At 32.1% G+C, this 22,286-nt stretch overlaps 2 protein-coding genes across 9 annotated transcripts in view; one reads left to right on the top strand and one right to left on the bottom strand.

Annotated features, from left to right (window-relative positions):
* Positions 1-22,286, bottom strand: part of LOC114940490 (uncharacterized) — a 101,917-nt gene that overhangs the window by 69,908 nt on the left and 9,723 nt on the right. Inside the window, exons 1-2 of one of the 3 annotated variants that reach the window (XM_085487010.1) lie at positions 5,929-6,069; positions 3,701-3,874 (exon numbers count right to left, since the gene is read on the bottom strand). The gene's annotated coding sequence lies outside the window, so the exon portion shown is untranslated. Of the gene's footprint in view, positions 1-2,154; positions 2,582-3,700; positions 3,875-5,928; positions 6,070-22,286 lie in introns of those variants that run through there. The other 2 variants (XM_029315192.2, XM_029315193.2) reach the window with 2 other exon arrangements.
* LOC114940491 (neuroglobin) overlaps positions 6,136-22,286 on the top strand; it is a 38,441-nt gene continuing 22,290 nt past the window's right edge. Inside the window, exons 1-2 of one of the 6 annotated variants that reach the window (XM_085487016.1) lie at positions 6,136-6,352; positions 9,883-11,754. In XM_085487016.1, coding sequence (XP_085343142.1) covers positions 11,561-11,754 — 194 coding nt within the window. In that variant the 5' untranslated portion in view covers positions 6,136-6,352; positions 9,883-11,560. The other 5 variants (XM_085487014.1, XM_085487013.1, XM_085487015.1 and 2 more) reach the window with 5 other exon arrangements.

Below are 22,286 nucleotides of genomic sequence, written 5' to 3'. Positions count from 1 at the left end.
CGACAGTTCAGCAGTTAGAATGCGTAAAAATTTCTAACGGAATAAAATACATCAAACAGGAGATAAGTAATTTCGATCATAACAGCATCTTGAATAAGAAGATAATTTTTGTTTAAAACAAGTGAAATAAATAAACGTAAGAAAAAGTGAAATTAGACAATCTGAAAAGTAATAATATTCCAAACGGAATTAATTATGTATGCGTGTATGCGAAGTAAAATTCTTAAGCGAAAATAAAACGTACATATATTGTTCCATACATCGAGAAAGAAAAATTTTATGGTAGGGATATAGTTTTGAAATGAAGAAAATTTGAATTTAATAGCTTTTACGTTTTAAACTGCCACACCTATTGTATTGATGTTCCGAATAAATATTCTTAACTTGTTTTTTCTTTACGTGCTGCTTGCTCAATAAAAAGAAACTTTAAGCCATTACAAAATAGCATCGAGAGATCGTGTAATTTTATAACGCGCATTCTTAACGTTCTTAGAGAATCGCGTCCTCGAAAAACTGAACTGTCTTCCTGGTTCTTAGGATCTCTTTGCAGTAATTACTATAAAATGGGTTAACATACTACTTTAATGTTATGTAATACTATAAAAGATACTATAATGCCTCTAAATTTGAAAAATACATATACGTATTTCAAAAAAAAAAATTCTTAAGAGAGAGAGCGCGCGCGATCTGACTTGCTTTTAAGCATATAATATAGTGTAAGTAAATATATAATTCATTATATAAGCTAAGAAAATGGAATATATTTAATTTGAGCTTTATTCAATTTAAAACCTGTTGAAAGATTTCTTCCAAAATTCAATAGGATTACGATATATATTGCTATGTTAATTAATAACCTCCGCTTATATAATTCATTGCAACACAAAAATATGCAAAAATATTTAATTCAGTTTTTTCAAATTAATTTGTTTTATTATTGTAACTTTGTTTTAATATTTCAAGGCAATAATTTTTATATAACAATTTTCTTCTATTTATTTCTATTTTTGAAACTTTAATAAAAAATGTAATTCACGCATTACAGCATCCCAAATATAATTTAGATATAAAAGCAAGAGTATTATGATCCATTTGTTGTAAATTTCTAAAATAAAAAAATTATGCGTTGTCAGCGGAATGTCGTAGTTAATTATGAAAATGAGCGATAATTCGTTCTTTCACTGAATCGAGAAATGCGAGATGGCGCAAGCTCGCAATAAAAAAAAGAAAAGGGGAAAACTGGAAATATTCCGAGAGATGATTTATCCAGATATTCGTCTTGCAGGATGCGCTCCGTTTCCGTGGTGAAACGGAGTGCATTCAAATTTGTGTCAAAACCGACTGTTGCAATACTCGATCGATATTTACGGCATGTGAATATCAAGCAAATACAATTCCATTATTAGTTATGAATAAATCACTGTGATGTGAGAATAAGAAAACTTATAAAATAAATGCAATATATATTATAAAACTGGTATAGTTAATATAATTCTAAGATTGTATTGATAATCATTAATTTAACAATCTTATATATTTACTTGTTTTAATACGTACGATCTTTTAATATCTTGCAATAATATTTAACTGTAAAAACAATTATTTTTTATGTAACTGTTCACATTAAAATTGACGAAAACAATGTGAGACCTACGCGAGATTAAATTTAAACCGTTTTATTTTATAATTTTAATTTTCGATACTGCAAATATACGCGGAAAAATATATCTCATGGCAGGTGTCAACACAAGATTATATTGGATATTCAATTAGCGTATAAAAATATTAAAAATTTCACACATCGTGAATGACAAACCGTAAAAATAAATGATATACGGGAATAGAGAGATAGAATTAATATTAAGGTAAAAGCGCGCACATAAGCACAAAACACACACACACACATATATATATATATATATATATATATATATATATATATATATAGTGTGTGTGTGTGTGTGTGTGTGTGTGTGATAAAAAGTTTTATAGAATTTTTTTAGGACAATTTAAATCCAATACCACACACGTAAAAGCAGACTATGGAAAATGTATTCCGATGAATTAATGCTATCTCGTTTTATTATTTCTTATAATAAAATAGAATTATTTTTCGAGAGAGAACATTTATTATGGACAATGGAATGAACTTACCAACACTCGAGGAAATTTCCACAACGCGTGCTACTACACAACATTCGGGAACTCTCACATTCGATTATTCTAACACGAAATATAGCTTGCCCACGCTCTTCACGGAAATATAGCTCGTATATTTTGTACACAAAATCGTTCGTATGTAACGAACTTTAAATCAGCGCTACGCAATAAATTTGTATTACTGCGGTAGAAATTACGCAAACGAAATTAATCAACTATACGAATATGTAAAGTAAATTGCACGAAATTATGCAAAATATGAAAAATAACGCCGATCAATGTATTTATATACGTATATATACATCACATTCGTGGATTGTAATTGTTGAAACTATGTTTCCTTTTAACGTCATAAATTCATTGACCTTTAAATATTTTGCTGTATGCGAAGCCGATTTACCGAAAAGACTATCGAGGCACGTCGATTCAAACGCGCACTTCGTGACAAACTGACTTTAAGAGGAAGCATGTGGGGGCAACGGAACCTTGCGGCTTTTGGATGGGTTAACGCGAGTCCTGATTGGAAGTCTGCCTCACGCATAAGTTCCTTCCCTTCTTTGTTTGACCCTTCTAGCTTGGGATTAAATTCAAGGGCTCAACAGTAATCCCTGGTAACGCTACAGAAGCCTTACGTTGAAAAATACGACGTATCTATGCGACATATATTTAATAATTTATCTTGCTCTAATTCTAGTCTCTAATTCTTCAAACGTTTACAAATGGTTACACTTTTTAATTAATTTCGTGTTCATACTTATTTTGCAATATATTAATATTTTGGTTACTATTTAATTAAATTTTGTAATTGGAATAATTTGCTAAATTAGAACGTGAATATAACTACGAAAACTATAAAAAAATAATATAAAATAATATATAAAATTAATAAAAATTAGGGAATTTCTTATCTTTTACTATTAGATTTATATATTTATTCATATTTATTAAATTATTGATTTTTAAACGTTATTCGTTTTTCTTATTGTTTATGTAATTTAACAATCAATTTAAATTTCTTATAAAATTCGAAAAAATTATATCAAAGAAATCTGCTTCGCACAATCGTACAACAAAATATTTAAAAAGTCAAATGAAAATATTCTTTCTTGAAACTGATTATGAGATTGTATACTTATCGTACATTTAATGAATGCTTAAGCATAGTGGCACAATTTAAATATAACACGAATATTCCCTCTTTATTAAATAACAAATAATTTGTTTTAATAGCCTGAGGCATCTCTCGTAATGAAGAGCCATAACTTTGTCAATCTCATATGTAAATTTCCCCTAATAGGTCACAAGCGAAACGAAATGTTATTTATATCTGAAATTACTTTCTATACTAGCAAAGTTTCATTCGAACTGATAGATTCAGGTCGGGCGAGGTTACCTTGTAAACGATCCCGTCAGGTTTGAAATTTCGAACAACTTTGCACACCGGCTTATAATTCGAGGTTCATTTGCAGTATCCGGCAGGTAGTGTAACTCTTTTTTTTTGTAACAGGTAATTTGCAGGCAGACGAAAGTTTCTACTTACCGATGATGAGCTGCTAGGGATGAGTATATGTCAGAGGAAAATCTGCTCTTCCGAAAGGTCAAACTTGACTGTGTTACTAGGGCGATCAGGCAATTTTGCTCAGATTTTGTAAGCTTCCTTTTGATGGGGAAAGAAAATTCTCGAAGGTCTTGTGCCGATCGGAAACGGATATTTCTGAAATCACAGTAAAAATATCGTGACAATTTTTATTCTTGAAATGAGAAAAAAAATATTTATTTCTCTCTAAAAAAAAAGAAGAATTCAATTATTAATATATTGCAAAATAAGTACAAACATGAAATTAGTTAAAATTATCGTAAATAATTCTAATTTCTAAATAAGACAATGCAAAATATAGAATTTGTTAGCTGCAGAATTATGTTATATCCTAAATATTAGTTTACGTCATCTGATTCCACATGTCGATCCATAAGAGCGGTTCGCGATTATGACAAGTCTGTTAGGAACTTGCGGCAACTTTCATGACATAATCCTGTCATATATAAAGCAAGATTATAAAGTGCGCGAATATTCCTAAGCTACCCCGATCAGAACGTAATAGTTACGTTAATGTTTGCGTTTAATATATGCAAGTCATTTTCTCTCGTGACACTTCTGTGGAAACCTATCACAAACATAAGCCACGCAACTAATTAATATTTGCATACTTAGATGAAGGTTAAAGATGGAGAGGCGGAAAAGAAAGGATGAATACTATATATGAGCAATGTCAAAATTCGAAGTTGAGTTTAAGCTTATGGGAATTTCGTGAAAATACGCGAATATTAGACGTAGAGTAGACTAGTCGGCTTATGATTGTTAGAGAAAATCACAAACAATAAAATTATTGAGCCGAGAGTACCGAGAGTGTTTAAAAGCGGTAACATTTATTCACGCTCGAGCTCCCGCAACACTCACCCAGCATATATTTGTTTCAAAAAGAGATTAATTCTCACCACTCTAAATATTATAGTCAGAGTACACCGTGTTACATTTTTGAAATTGTCGTAGTAAATATTCATACTCTTTTTGAAAATTATGCGCGAACACACTTTAAATAAAACATCGTATATCGTATGCGAAAAGCTTCCTGTTATATTTACACTAGCGTTTAAATTTACGTTTAAACGAATTCAAAAGTTGAAGAAAACTGCAAACATACGACAATGCTTTTTATGCTTATTCTTTCGCGAGTCTGCAAATAAGGTTACGAATTCAAGTCAAGTATTAAAGATATATTTCCAACTCGTAATTTCTGCAATAATATTTGAATGGCCTACACACAGAGAAATGTATCTACGTGCAGGCTAATAAAATTTAAACTTTAGGCCACTAAGCTTTCAAAGGTCCCTGTAGGATATATATATATGTCGGAAATATGCATATTTATAGTTTAACTCCTCTGTTGCGCTTAAATTTCCACCGGGATCCTTTTAAGGGTTATATTAGTTTAAACAATTAGGAAATTATTTCTTTGAAAAGTTTTATAGGCTGGGTAATGTACTGTGAATGAAAGAAAAGTTGAAATATTACGTTTTACTGATCATTAAGAATCATTAACCCTAAAAACAGTTTTAAAACGTCTGCTAAGCGAAATAACTATTTGAATAAGTGACCTAACCCGGTAATTGTTTCGAGCAGTCTATTAACTCGAGATCCTGAAAAAGTCTCCACTCACCTCCGAGCATGATGAGGGAAAAAATAAAAAAAGTGGCCGATTAATTGTTCGCGAGAGAGACGCACGAGGGAAAAAAGGACGCAAAAATTCGCAAGGGAGAACGCGAGAGAGAGAGAGGGAAGACAGGACTGGATGAATTCGTCTATAGGATGCACTGTAAAAAATATATGTAATATATGGCATAAAAATATGTAAAATTACATAAATAATAAGTGTAATTTTACATATTTTTTTACATTGTATATGTATGTCGGAATTATATATATATTTATACTTTAACTTCTCTGTCGCGCTTATACTCCTTTTCAAGATTATTTATATTAGTTTAAACAATTAAGAAATTATTTCTGTGAAAAGTTTGATAGAATGGACTGAAAATACTGTAATGTAATGAAAAAAGTTGAAATGTTACTGATCATGAACGATCATACCCTTAAAAACATTCTTAAGAAACACCTGCTGAGCGAAATTATTTGAATAAAGTGACCTAACCCCGTAATTATTTCAAGCACTCCATTAACTCGAGATCTTGAAAAAAGTCTCTACTCACCTCGGCGTGATGAGGGAAAAAATGTAAAAAGTGGCCGATTAATTGTTTCGCGGGAGGGACGCAAAAATTTGTAATAGAGAACACGAAAGAGAGAAAGAGCAGAGCTCTTTGGGGAGGAAGGACAGAACCGGATGTGGGTTGTATACGTCGCGGAGCGCGCGGGATGTCAACGCGCATGCGCCGCATCCTCGGCGAGCGCTTGTTATGGACGCCTCAGTCTCGGCTCGCCTGGGCAGTAGGCAACACGGCCGACGCCGAAGCACCGCGCCAAGCATCCGGCTGGGGAGCCCCGGGAGATATTCTAAAGATAGAAAGCGCGCGCCGCGCCGCACGATCACGACGCGAGGAAGAAAACGCGCGCGCGTTTTCCGCGCGAGCGACGACCAAGCCAACGACGACGACGACGACGACGGCGACGACGATGGTGAGGAGTCGTCGCGCGTGACGCGGCGGAATCGAGGCGGACGATCGAACGCGGAGAGGAAGAGAGACTTTTCCGCCTCCACGTCGAGGAGGAGGATCTCGAGAGTCTGTCTCAAATCGCGATCCGCGAATGCTCGGTGATCCATGTAGGAATTTGTTACGAGTTCGCGAGTAAATTTAGCGACTTGGAGTTTAAGAGAGCAAATCTCCTCCCGGCTCTCGACGAGGAACGGGACTCGAAATTTCGTGTATATAAATAATTTCGTCTAACGACGAGGAGAAGTTGAATTAGAGACGCGAGTTCAGTGATATATCAACTGGTGCTGGTGCGTCGCATCGCTGTCAGAAACATGCGTGACGGGAATTTGCAGCACGCGGGCGAAGTAGATTTCGCTCCGTAAGCTGTTTGTCTTTCGATAGTTTGTTCGATAGTTTCGGCGCGTTTGTTTTTCTCCCGATTTCACCATAAATGCGTTCGTGGCTGCCGGGATTAACCGCTATTTTTCACCTTAACACTCGTACAAGCAATGCATCATTCACCATTTTTTCCAAATTTAATTAAGTTTATTGATATTAATCACGATATGTGAAGGAGAGATAATTATGTGTGTATTTAAAATGTAAATTAAATTGATTTAAGAATATTTATTTTGTACTATCTTATGCTCGAAAAAATAATAGATATAAATTCGCACAATTGTTCTTTTTTTATGAATTTCTTTGATTAATTTCGAATACATTTTCTTGAAAAACATATATCGAAATATCGATCATTTTTCATTTGCAAGTCATGAAAAGCTTTTCATGAAATGTATAAAAATCCACATTTACATAGAGATAGTAAGAAAGAACAATTTCTCTTTCATTTAACTTAAATGTTAAAAAATTGCGAAGAAAAAGCTGATGTTCAGAGTAAAGTAATATCGATTTCCTATTAATCAATAGGAAATTGATTTTTATTATCAAAGAATCCACAAATAAAAAGATAAGAAAACTAGGACGCTAGATGTTTAAAAGTGATGTTACGCTGCAAATTTATAATCCCTTCAAGATAAAGTATCTAATTTAAATAAAGTTGCAATATACGTCTCTAAATATTTTTAGATAGATAATAATTTTAAAAATAAGCAACATTTTAAAATAAAATATTCAAGGACTTCTTGTAGACTTCTTAAAATGCGTGAAAATAATTAATGAGAATATTATGAAATGCATTAACATACAAAACATTCTTGAGCGTAAATGGTTAAATTTTGAATTTATTACAGTTTGATTTGTCTGCAAACTAATTCTCATGAATGATGCATCGATTTTAAAGTCCAGTGATAATGCTCGGCTTATCGCTCCAACATGTCAGTCTTTTTATCGCGTTCTATCACTTTTCTCAAATCAATGATGACACAACATTAATAGAGAAGTTGCATATCATTTGTAGTTTTATTCGAGCCTTCCAATATTTTTCGACTACGACGACAAATACGAATATTCATAGCATATTTATTATAGCAATTTTATAGCATATTTATTACTAAAACTATTTGATCGTAATCTTATACTGACAATAAAATAAATGCAATATCAAGCATTGAACTATCATAATATCGCAATAATTTAATCTACTGAAATTAAATTGACTCAACTCATAAAGTATATTTTTTATAGAACGTAAACACGGATATTTTTCAAGATAAAATAAAGATGTTTTACAAAGATTAAATTATTATATGTGTATTCTTTTATAGAAATGAAATATATAGGTATATGTGTATAATAATTAATTTAAAGAAATACTTATATATAAACAACACATTGCAAAAAATTTATGAAAACCAAATAAGTAAAATGCATTTAATTTTTGTATCTTATTAGATAAACGGTGTTAAAAAAGGTGATAAAATTAGGACTCAAATACAACACATTTAACACTGAATGTAAAGTGAGAAGACAGTAAAAACATTTTCTTCACTGATCAAAATTTTGTCATGACTATTTAATATTTCAACAGCTGCATAAATAACCAAAATATTCGTACACGAATGTTATACGTTCGCTTTAACGAAATACATTTACACTTTTTGCATCGGGAACTTGAAAAAAGCCATCTAAGTTATCCGCGTTACACCCGGTGCGCTTTTTTACGTTTTTACTTCCTCTCAACTTTAACGGCGATGCTTATCAACGTTAGAGATACGTCCAGCGTTTCCTGCAGAAATGGACAACTCGAACGTAAAGTTAGCGATATATAGCCCCGATGAAATAGAACACAGGAGAGAGTCTCTCCTTTCCGGTTACGCCCGGCTGCCTTATAACGCTTTCATCTACTTATCGTTCGTGCTGTCGTTCGCTTCGCGCGTTTCTTTGACGTGCTTTTCGAATTCGACGAGAATCGAACGCGGGGAGAGGGAGAAGAAGCAATGATACAGACGAGTTTGGTCACCAACATCCACACCCCTCGAAACTTCTCCATCAATGTCGCCGGAATTCCGTCTCGCCGCTCCCGATTCTTTCGTTTCTTCCGCTCGACGGCGCTTTACGTCCAACTTGGCTAAGATTTGTCAGCTAAGATTTCTCCTTCATCCCTTTGCTCCGAACTGATCCAATCTGATAGCGCCATTACGCTAATTGAAGCGTCACGTCGTTCAGTGTTATCGAACTAACAGCGAAACTTTGGAAGTCTTTGTGACTGGACTCGATTGATGTCGGATAATGAGAAAGCGTTAATTTTTTGCGCGGAAAGTAACATCTACGGCAGCATCAAATGTTGTTTTCTAAATAAAATTGTAAATAGAATTTATTGTGCAATTTGTATTAAATATGCGGTTTTTTTTCTCGATTAAAAATGTTTCATTTGATTAATCATTTTTTAAAAAGTGTGATCTTTAATCTTTTTAAATATTAAATGTGCATAAGTCTCTGAAAAGAAGTCGCAGATACTATGATATATTGAAAGAACAAGATTCAAAATATTTTTTTATTTAACTAATTTTCTAAAGATTTATTATAATTACTAGAAAACTTTCCGATACCATTTAATAATAAATATTTCTGACTTATTTGAGCTTATCCTTTAATTATTAAATGTGCATATTTCTCTAACAAAAGTTTATTGTTGCAGATATATTGAAAGAACAAAAAATATTTCTTGATCTTTATTAAATTAATTTTCTAAAGGTTTATAATTGCTAGAAAACTTTGCGATACCATTTAATAATAAAAACAGTTCAGATTTAAAATATTAACAGATCACTGAAATGCAAATTAGTAAAGTTTGAGGCGCAATAGGGTTGCTTGTATTTTTCAGTTCCCTGTTTCCATGAAGACCATTTCTCGTATTTAACAGGCTCGTTCGTATCGACGAAGTACTCGAGGGTTTTATTTGTCACCTCATATACCGAATATCGATTTCTCCGACATTTTAGATCGTCTGACACGTTTTCGTCTGTCGAGTTAGTAGCTCGTCACAAATGAGATCGATCAACCCTTCCGGTCGGTAAATATGATAGATATCATCGCAGCCGCGTATGCTTCCAGTTAATGTCCCAGAGATCGAGAAATATGAAGATGTTTAAGGGGGTCGTGACTGTTCGCGTACTCGACTGGACCAGTCAATCAAATGAAGCAAATTGTACATTCATCGATAGCAATCTCGAATAATTTGAGGGACAATCGACGATGAGAACAAATGGCAGGCACGTGAAGATCGTCGTATCGAAACTTTTTAAAGAGTCTAACGAGATTCTTAGGAGAAAAAGTGGATTTCTTGTTATAAAACAATGAGAGGATATAATTTGCATACCTAATGAAAATATACAGGTCTCATTAAGAGAAGAACGAATGAAAGAAAAAGGTAGAAGGGAGAAAAGAAAAAAGGCGAGGTGAATATGAAATGTGTGCGAAATTGAAAGCTTGATAAACACGAAACGAATAATAAAAAAGATTTAATAACGAGGAAGATATATTCTAGTGAATCAAGAAAATGAGCTTGTATATTGAAAATAAAACGTGCAAAGGAAAGGAAAAGAGAAGACGTGGATAGAGAAAATTGGATAAAATTGTTGAAGGAAAGCAATTACAGATATCCTCGGAGAAAATAAGAGGACGAACTGATATATACAACTCTAGTGATAAAAGTGGAGAAATCGATGGTGGAAGATTTAGGACCAAAAAAAACGCACGATAAAGTGCAGAGATCTCGGTGAAGGGAGAAAAAAAGGAAGATTTGGCACGCGGAGTAGTGAGAATTGATGTTGAAGGTGAAATGGAGAAGGAGAGACTAGATAGATGAACTCGCGGAACGGAAAACTCAACGTGAAGAGGAAAAGCAGCAACGAGGACACGCGAGGTTTAAGTGACGGGCAACCGCGAAGAGATGGGAAACGCTCTCGAATGAGGGACGAATAGGATGTGGAGGTGGATTAATGTGTGTCTTGGGGGACCGTCGTGTGTCCTTAATTAAAAGAAGAGCTAAGTGTATGCGCGCGTCAAGAATATACCAAGTATATAATAAGATCTGCACGCGAAGAGGGAAAGCTTCCACGAAGTTTACATTGCTTATCTTTGCTGTCAGCGATGGCGAGCGATCGTTCACGGGTGAGCAGCTTAGAAGCGGCCGGTTCGCTCTAAAAAGCGCACATGCTCGCCAAGATCGTGTCGCGCATCGAAGAAATACATGGATGTGAATCTTTCGCATCGGTCACCAAGTGTTCGAAGTGAAGCGGCAAGTTGTTTCGATCACTCGCTTTTCGCGGTCGCGTAATAGTTCACAATTTAATAAAAACTAAATAAATAAACTTTAACAAAGACACACGGATTCTTCAAATTCGACCACGTGCACTGTGTTCAGGAGTAGAGAGCAAAGATTTTCCGCAAAGGACTTGAAGAAATTAAATAATATAACGAATCCTTTATCTAAAGCGTCTTTTTACTGCCGATCAGTGATTCGACAAAAAGCGAGAGCAGTTCTTCATCGTCGATCGTATTTCGTATCATCGATCTCAACGTATAGTGCAGTGCGATTTCCCGATATCGCCGATGTGTCGTAAACTCGGTCGGAAGTGGCAGGAAGTGAAAGCGGAATCGAAGCGCCGTCGCGCAATTTACGGGTTTCGCGGCGCAAAGTGTTGAACCTCGCGTTTACGAATTGGCCGGTTCGGTTAGTGTCTTTCTCGCGACACGGGGAGTCGCGTTCTTCGGGACTTGTAGCCGCAACATGGGTTGCGAACTGAGCAAGCTGGCCACCACGAAATCGCGCAATCAGGCCGGAAACGATGGCTCTTCACCACCGCCGCCGGCCGCCACGGATCCGCGACTTCCGCTCACAGCCAGGCAAAAATTTACGGTTATCGCCAGTTGGAAAGCGGTTTCCAGGGCACTGGAGCCTACGGGCGTCTACATGTTCATAAGGTATGTAAGCCGTCATTAACGTCGCAAACCTTTTACGACTCGCTCGTTACAAAAACGTTCGAGCGAACATATGACGCTTGAACGATCGTATCTTCGCGCGCGATAAACGAGAACACGATATACATACGTATGTATATCGTGTTCTCGTTAATGTGAAAGATCGTATATATTTTATATGATTTTAAACTTTAATTACTCTCCTGCGCAATAATTTTGCGGGAAAAAATATTTCGACTTTCTCCTGTTTATTTTTTTCTCCTAGAGTTTCTAATTAAATCACGTTATCATCAGGTAAGCGATTTTTTAATATATAAAGAAATATATGTGATAAAAATAATATTATAAGAGAATGTAAATTCTCCGACCCCTGACAATTCTACAAGCTAATTAAGAAATAAATATCAATAAATAATGCTTCAATAAATAATACTTCATTAAATGAGCGTAATATTGCTACTGAAAATATATATATACATGTATATATATTCTTTATCTCTTTTATTTTAGTAACTTGCAAAAAATAGTGTGTTTCTTTAAAATGTGTAATTAGCAAATTTACACATATTAAAAGTAGGTCAGGCAATAAATTATTAACTGTAAATTTATAACTAGACTTTGTGTTAGCAAAACATTAAAAATGACTTTATTCCGATATAATTTCTTAACGCTAAAGGTAAGTCTATAATTATTGGATTATTTTTACACTTTTTACTTGTTTCACACATTATCGATCACATGACTTAGTTGTTGCTTTACTTATGATACTATAATATAATACTTTATCTCTCTCTCTCTACGATAGCTAAAGAGGATGAAATGTGATAGGAACTGTATTAGAGATATATTTGAAGTTTCTTTTGGAGCAATTAAGATAACTACCCTGATAAATGATACTCTGATATCATTGAACACGAACGTACAGATAATTACTAATTGATTAATTAATCAGAAAAAATAATTTCGCGGAAATTACATACATAAAATATAATTATATTGTATATCTGACTTATATATTTTTCTATTATTTATATTGCAAAAATCAAATTATAATTTATATCTAGATGCTTAAAAAACAGAAATAATATCCGTAAACATTTTTTTAAAATCACGATTATTTCTTTTCAACAAATAAATTTTTTCATTGATTTCGATTTTAAGTGAAATATACACATGTCTTTGCTATTAACACGTAACTCATCATACGGGCAAACTCGTAAACAAGAAACACAAGTGAAGTTTTGAAAACTATTACATGCAATATATATAGAACATAACTTTATAGAAACATATTTTATGCATTTTCTGGGTCAAGCAAATTTGCATTTTTCAATAATAAAGTGTGATCCACCCACACACACATAAAGCAATCTATTTGTTTTCATTATTTTTATAAATACCTATGTAATTTTTTATTTTTAATAATATTATTTTTCAAAAAATGTGCATGTAATAAAATATTTTATTTTTCGATAAAACTTTTTTCATTCCGACCATATATATCGTGAAATAATCATCACTGGAATATAAAAAAATTGCACAGTGAAATTGGTTAAAAATTTTCCAGGTTCTGAAAATAATAATCCAATTGTTCTATAAATACTATATTTTATACAAAAGTCGTTTAGATGTAATTTTAAACGTGTGTTTGTAGACAATTTTAAAAATTGTTAAAGTTAAACGAGGATTTTTTAGATATATTAAAAGAGTGTTGTTCATAAATTTTTTTCAGCGAATTTTTATTTGTAACCATTATATTTTTTCACAATTCTTTAGTTCTTATTAGTTTTTTTTAATAATAAGATTTAATATATGAAATATATGCCTGTTTAATCTATATAATAAATATACTATTAAGAATATATAGAAAAGAATTCTCTCTCTTTGGAACTATAAATAACAAATTGTCCTATACAAATTTCAGCATTTATAATGACATTTGCGTAGCAGAAATCAATACTATCATAAGACTAACACCGTAGAACTTAGTAATTTTGACGCGACAGTAATGTCTCTATTACAAGGTTTCGCGTAGTATACTTGAGATTTCGGCACGTGAGCCGGAAAGCAATTTTGTCTTCCGACAGTATATTAGTACGGAAGAGAACCGTGTTGAAAATTCTGTCTTCCATAAAAGATGGTGACCGTATACATTTTCCAGAGTTAGGATACGTTTCGCCCGCGTCATGCGCCATTACGTGATTAGCTGAGCGTTTAGGCTCTTCAAGGTTGCCATCAACGTCAGACGCAACCCTGAAAGAGGGTGGATGCACTTGTCGATCCTTACGCTCCCTTCACGCCCGTTTTCATCGACGTTCCTTTGCAGAGAGATGCCTATCGGTGGCTTGTAAACCGACCGTCGCGTCGGCCGTGTCATCGCTCGTGCATCGAACTGAGGGATAATCCTCCTTCTAGAGACCCCGTATTTTGATCATACAAAGCTGTGACGCGCAAATTGAACGTGGAAGCACGGGTCTAGCTCGAGACCGCCGTAATTAAAATCGCTTAACACTTAATAAGCACACACGAATTTTCCCATTCCGTTTTCCGCTAGAGCGATAATAGCAAAAGAATTTATGTAGAATCTTTTTATAAATTTTATAATAAAAGTAAACTAATTATTATTTGCAACAAAGCAAATATTTATTATTTAATTAATTTAATTTATGAGCTTAAAGCACAAATATAAAATGTATAGAAATTTGAGAGCATTTAAGATTTTTGATTAAAAAAGGTTGCGATTTTATTTCACAAAGAAGTAAAGTTTCAAAGTTTCCTTAAATTACAAGAAGCAAGCGATATATTTAAGTTCGTTGAGATGCAATAATGTAAAAGTTATCGAAGTACACCGTTTATGATGATAAACGGAGCACTGATATTTTCCTCTTTCATTATATAACGGAAACAAAAGAACGTTATATTATATTTCATAGGGGAAAAAATGATTTGCTATTATCTTTGGTGAATAAAGAGCTAAGTCGATTTTCATAAATGTTGCAAATGACCCGATTAAAAAGCTTCCATAAATAACTGACCCAGTGCAATGTGGATAAAATCTCGTTCCAAAGCATTTCGTATAAAAGACGCGCCTTCCATCTCGATATTTTTCTCCAGAGAGAAAACAGATTGAGTCGTGATTGTGAAGATTTTCATGAAGGACGCTTGATTCTAATCCGCAAGAATTTGTCGACGTAATTAGTTCGCAAAGTACTAACATAAAAGACTGGCACTTGTGTCTGTTAATTTCCACAAAATTTGGCAAGAGTCCCTTATTCACAGACTAGTCTTGACAAAGGTCTCCCGGAATACTGCGCGCAGAGAAATATGTACTTTTGTAGAACTATTACTTTATATATCACTGTGAAAAGCGTCCGTGAAGGAGCTTCCTTTGGCAGCCTTTCGATCGCGAATGTAGCAAGCTGCAGCAAAATTTGTCGCGATTTGGCACAATCCCGTTCGAGTTTGTCCTCTGAACAAAACGCTTGTTATATTATCACGGAATTGTTTACTTTTTAACTCAAAGCTTATGCAACTCGCCGTTCGTTCCGGATTCCAATATTTGAAAAATCGGGCTGACATTTGCTTCAACAAATTTTCAGAATCTGTTGTATTTTTAATTTATTTGACTGTGCAATTTTTTTATATTCCAGTGATGATTATTTTACGATATATGTGATTGGGATGAAAAATGTCTCATCGAAAAATTAAATATTTTATAAAATTATATATATATATATATATATTTTTTATCAGATGTGTTTTTTTCTTTTTCAATAAGTTATTAATCATGTTATTTTCTATTACGTGCACATTTTTCGAGAAACACTAGATATATAAATTGGAAATCTTCAATCTTGTAATTAATAATTCATTAAAAGCATTGTGATAATATCGATAAACCAAACTACTTGTCGCATAACGATAGCTTTATACTGAAAAAAAATTGTTGACTTTACTAAACCTTTTAATTAAATTACTATTTTGTTAATTGAACATATTCTATTATTTAATTTAAATAAATTATATATTTTGTGTTAGATTTAATATATTATATTTAATTTAAATATTTTGATATATATGTTTAATTAATAAAATATTATTTAGTCGAATATTATTTAATCATGTTAACAATTTTTCTTCGGTGTACGACTGCTAATTAAATCTAATATTGTACAGTCAAGTTACTGAATTCTGAATTTTAATAATTTTCGAGTTCTAAAGGAACATTTAGCTCAAAGAGCTAATAATTTTAATTTAGAAATATATTTTGCAAAAATAGAAGATATTAAATTTTTTAATTGCTCATCTTGGAAATAAATATATATCGCGAAAAACATTCGAAAAGAGAGAGAAAAAGAGAGAAATTTGAAAAGAAATATGATTATATTTCTCGTCACAATACACCAAAGCCGCAATAACGTCGACGACGAAGTAAATTCTCAGGAGTCTCCGATAAAAGTTACTCTATCGGCGGGTTATAATCGAGATTCCAGAAAGTCTGCTCGCTTTTAATTGAGATATACGGGGCGAACAGCTGGAAGAGCAGCTTGTCGTTTATCCTTCAACAGGCACAACCGGACATTGATCCAATCGTAATACATCTAGTTGTAAACGAGATTACGTCTCGTTCGAGGACACCGCGCGCGAAGTGTCTCGTTAGATTAAAGTTCTTCAAATCAAAAGCCCGCATGCGAACCCCATCGTACCTATCTATACGATATTGGATTGACGCCGATTAAGTTGAACAATCGAGCGAGCATAACCTGGACTGTCCGCTCTCTTCACATCCTTTTTTTTTTTATCTGATGAATTGACGCCTAACTCTATCGCGACTTTAATCCCTCTATCACCTACATCCGATCTTTATCGAAGTGAAGAAATAGGATGTAGGTCATAATTTAGAACTGTAATGCATTAAAAAGCGCAATTAAAATTGTCATTTTAACTTTATATCATTCAAAATTATAATTGAAAGCTTGAATAAAAATTTAAATTATTTATATCGACTTTATTTTATTTCGGAAAATGGTTGATGTATTTTCATTTTTTTAGAAATATATTAATGAGTAACTTGAGAGAGAAGAAAAACATAAAATAATTAATCATAATGCCAGAATACACACATAACGCATTGTTGAGAAAATAATATTCTATCGCTATTAAAATAGATGTGAAAAAATATCGAAAATATTTTCAAGTTAATTATTGTTGTAAGTTGCAAATTAAAATACGTTTCACGAATTCATATTTTATTATATTTATTAAATCGATATGTTCGCGTACACACTTGCTTAGAGAGTGTCAATATCACAATGTACTTTGTCCGACAAGTTAAAAAATCGTGATATAAGGAGATGACCGTTGCACAAAATTGGATGTTTTTAAATGGAATATAATTTTAGAGCAAAATTTAGGATTGCATCAGTTAATAGAAAAAAAGTAGAGCAAAACGATATATAAAATAAATAGGCAAATTTTAAAAACATTTAATTTAATTGAACTGATTGAGTTTAATCTGCATAAAAAGGATTGGAATTAGAAGGTAAAAAATCTGTCAATTTAATTGGCGACAATCCACAATCAAAATAAATCCCCATTTGATTCACATTTAATTTGTCACAAGCAAAAGTAAACGTGCATGCAAATAGATCCTCTATTGCATTATTGCATTCGAACCTCGTGTTAATGAATTTCTCTCTGTGACGCATTAATAAAAATAAATTTACATGCGTTCGTGACATTGCTATTTATCTTGGTAGATTTAATAACGATATTTTATTATAATAAAAAATAGTGCAAATTATATAAAATCAGTAAAATTAAAATACGATATACGATATATTTTGTATGCAATTAATATTGATATTAAATTTTTTCAATATGAGCTGCAATGATCTAATACATCTCTATTTGATGAGGAAATTCTGTCTCAATTTGACTCGCATTTTATGAGATTATTCGTACGTTTCTGTCGTACAGGAAATTCTACCGAGTAGTCTAGAACAATTTCCTGTGTAGTAGAATCAATGAATCAAAGAGAAAACATACGCAGATAAACTCACGAATTCGATTAAATATTTAGAGGTACTGCAGCAATTCGCTGTATTCTTTCTAAATACACAAATGCGCAATGCGTTTCTCGTCTCACTTTTCTCTATCTTCCGATAGCGACAAATCGATTGGAAAGAATTTTCTTTTTACAATAAAAAAAATTCTCTAAATATTAAGTACGATGTTATGCATACTGGCATTGAATTATTAGAGGTGACTTTACGTGCATCCTTTTAAATATTAACTGTAAACACGTATATATACACATACACTGTTCTGCATGCTTGACTTCCTCTTTGCATGCGTGTTTTATTAATATTTAATACGGGATACTCAAGGGAGAAACATTTATAATTCTCACAGGTAACACACTACCCAAATGTAAATTGATTTTGATAATTTTTGAATATGTTATAGACGTAAAAATAAAACATTTTTTTTTATCGGCGGAGAAACATATTTAGGGAATGAAATACCCCTTTGAATTTAGGAGTGTCTGGAGTCAATTTAATTGTTTTGTATAATATATAAGGATTTAGTATTTTCGGCCGGAACCAAATAAAATAGTTGCATCACCAAAAGATATGAAAAATGAAAAATTTTCGACTCGATTCGATCATTTTTAAGGGGTAAACCACGTCGGTTCGTTTCAATTACAGGGATGATTTACCCCTAAAAAATAATCGAATTGAGTCAAAAATTTTTCATTTTTCATATCTCTTGGTGATGCAACTATTTTATTTGATTCGAGCCGAAAATACTAAATCCTTATATATTATACAAAACAATTAAATCGACCCCAGACACCTCTAAATTCAAAGGGGTATTTCACTCCCTAAATATGTTTCTCCGCTGATAAAAAAAATACGTATGTTTTATTTTTACGTCTACTATACATATTCAAAAATTATCAAAATCGGCGATTTACATCTGGATAGTGTTACTTGTCAGATACACGATTATAGTAGACGCATTCAAAAGAGTAATAAATGAATAGTTCCTTTAAATTAGGAATTCATAGATATTGAGTTTGATGATTCAGATAGCGATAATATTAAAGAAAATGATAAAATTTTATTTTGAAATATTCGATTTTTCTAAATAAATATTTATCTTGATAATACTGAATATTAAGGACAACTTTTTCAGTTTCAACTCGACTTCGACTTTAAAGTATTATATATTATAGAAGAAAGAGTTTCTCGCCAAACGTTAAATATCACTCTCTAGTTTTTAAATTATATAAGCATTAAAAAATAAAAATTTATTTGAAAAACATTACTTAATATTTCAAATGCAAAACGTCTAAAAACATCTAATTACATTTTTTGCAGGCGATGTGGAGTAAACATCGCTTTAAAAAGTCATTACATGAAAAATCGAAAACATACGAAATTGCACATTTCACAACGTGAAATAAATCTCATTTTGCGAGGTGCTTTGCTTTGAAAAGTCAAAAAATTAATGACCGAAATATATATTTTTAGCTCACATTCAAAGCACGGGGTTGTAAATTAACTTCGTTTGTTTATGACTTTGTAATACACGACTATAACGATTAACTAAAATGTTTTAAACATTATTTATGGTTATCATCTTGATCACATATTTTGAGATTATTAAAATCACACACAGTAAGATTGTCCCTAATATACAGTTTTATCTTTATTTTCTTTCATAAAATTATATTTCTATATAGTTTTTTGTCTATATCAATATCTTTCACATCTCTGTTACCAATGTATAAAGATATTTCAGAGTTAAGAACACCTAAAAAATCAGATTTAGTTACGTAATAAACAAAATGACATGGCAAAATGGTATAATAATAATTCCGATAATATTTTCGATAATTTTCAATTGAAACGGTAAACGAATTTGTTCAGAATAATACCAAAGCAATTTCGTTTTATATTAGGTATATGTATCAGTAAATTACGGATAAACAACCGACCCCATTCGTATTTTCTTTCCTTTCCACATCATCTGATAGAGCCCGTTCATTTCACCTTTCTTTGTCTTGCTTTTTCACAATCCTTCGAGAAACAAGAGATTTTCTGATATCGGCGCACCTTTGAGTAACAACGTAACTCTGATACACAGTACACACAAAAAGGCGAATCACGAAGGGTTAAGCCGTTATAAAATTTACTCCAAGAATTAGGTCAAAAGCTCTCGTTTAAATAACAACTCTCTATTCTTGCATCGTGTTTGCGAAGTAGATATTATTTTTTTACTACTTTTTCTTATCTCATATATTATTTTTTATTATATTATAAAAAAGTGAGTACTTTGTGAAATTTTTATAACAAAATATATGTACACGGAGAGAATTTTCTCTTAAAATTTATCCTGAAAATCATGGTAATCGTGCGACAATATGGTATTGGAAGAATCTTATAAGAGTTTCTCTGATTAATATTTACCACAAAAAAAATATTAATATGTACATAGTAAAATTTACTTGTAAGAAGTTACTATGAATGTACATAGTAAATTTTACAATGTACATATTAATATTTTTTGTGGTAAATATTAATCAGAGAAACTCTTATAAGATTCTTTCTACAATATATCATATTGGCGCACGATTACCATGATTTTCAGGGTAAATACTAAGAGAAAATTCTCTCTGTGTAGCGTTACATAAATGCAGCAAAATAATAAACAGGGTGTTATAAAAGTAGCGGAACAGCAGAATAACTCGAAAAATATGAGTCTTAGAAAAAATGTTAAGTACTGGGTTTTTATGATTTTTTTCTGGCTATCTGACGTTCATATTGGCGCACGATTACCATGCCAGGAAAAAATCATAAAAACCCAGTACTTAACATTTTTTCTAGGACTCATATTTTTCGAGTTATTCTGCTGTTCCGGTACTTTTATAACACCCTGTATATGTATTAATACGTTTATAAAAAAAACTCTAATTCTTATTACAAGTAAAAAAATTGCGAGAATCCGAAAATGACAGACATGATCAACATATTTCTCTCTTATACGCGGTTTTATCTTTTTTTGTCAATTAAATAACGCATTTTTGTCTTCGCGTTTTCACCCCATAAGAACGACAAGTCTCTATTCACGAAGTAAATCATTCATACAGAAGAATGTTTATTCGTCGCAGTTTTATCTGACAGATTCTATGCCAATCGTATGTACTGGGAGCATCAGGACACTTTTATTATTATTGACCAATGAGAACAGAGAAAAGCTGTCATACAAAGGGAAACCGAGTGCGTGTGACAGGCGATGGGTGAGAACAATGGAACGGGATCAGTACTCCGATTGCTTAAAATAGGAATAATGCGAAAAACGCTCGATGCTGTCTAGAGCCGTTAGATATCCCGAAAAAATGAATAATAATGAAAAGAAAAAAATAACTAAAATTTTTGGAAATAATTAAACGAATATCTATAATTATTCTATGCTTATAATGCTTTTGTGTGTATATCAATACATCTTACTTATTTTTTTAAAAATGCTAAATTTTTAAATATTTTAAAGTTGCAAAAACTCTCTATAAGGAATATTTGTAAAAATTTAATTAAATGTATCAAATATATATTATTTCTCTATATTAATTTTTATTCTCACATATGGAACGGTAACAGAATACTGTAGCACGGCCAATTTTATAATGGCCTGATATCTCAATTCAATCAACTTGTAGTGTATACACATACACATATTTCTCTTTCTTCGTCAAAAGTATCTCCCGTGCTTTACGATAGCGTAGCTTTCTCTGCGCTCTATTTGCTCGTGCGCAAATGGCGCGATTCGCGATATTGAAGCTGGCTGAGCACACGCGACGAGAGAACATACACACAGAACGGGCTCGCAGAGACGATATTTTAACGTGAAAATGATGACAGTGCTTTCTGCTTTTGAGACGTAAAATAAATGAGTTTATTCAGAAAAAAGTCATTATCCTCGAGTATTGAATTAATCTCTCTTCAATTCGATTCTAATTATATCATACTACTGATTAAATCAAATAAATGTAATTCTCTTCGAATTGCTTGTTTTCATGGTTAATCTTACTTTTCTTTTTGCTTTTTGCTTTTAATAACTTTTTAATGAAAATTTTATTGCAATTTTTGTCCATAATCTCGTCTAATATTATATCAGATGCATAATTTTGTTTTGAAATCCCTTGAATATTTTTTTTTAACTTAAGCTTCTTATGTCTAAATGTGTCTTTGCTAAATTGTTCGATTTAGTTGTATCTTTAAAAAATATTTACAATGATCATGTATATATATATACACACACACACACACACAAATTTATATTGTCTTTTATATTTAGACAATTATATATTATTTAAACTAGTTCAAAATGATATTTTTGTTGATTTTTATTTAATAAGCTACTAAGGAAAGCTATTTTATACACTTTTTCATGAATTATTCAATTATATATATATATATATATATATATATAAAATTCAGGTCTTTAGATTAATATTTAAATCTAATAAA

The sequence above is a fragment of the Nylanderia fulva genome, unplaced genomic scaffold (assembly GCF_048542155.1).
Source record: "Nylanderia fulva isolate GAGA-0341 unplaced genomic scaffold, ASM4854215v1 Scaffold5, whole genome shotgun sequence".
Classification (NCBI taxonomy): domain Eukaryota; kingdom Metazoa; phylum Arthropoda; class Insecta; order Hymenoptera; family Formicidae; genus Nylanderia; species Nylanderia fulva.
This window is presented reverse-complemented; position numbering and strand designations above follow the sequence as displayed.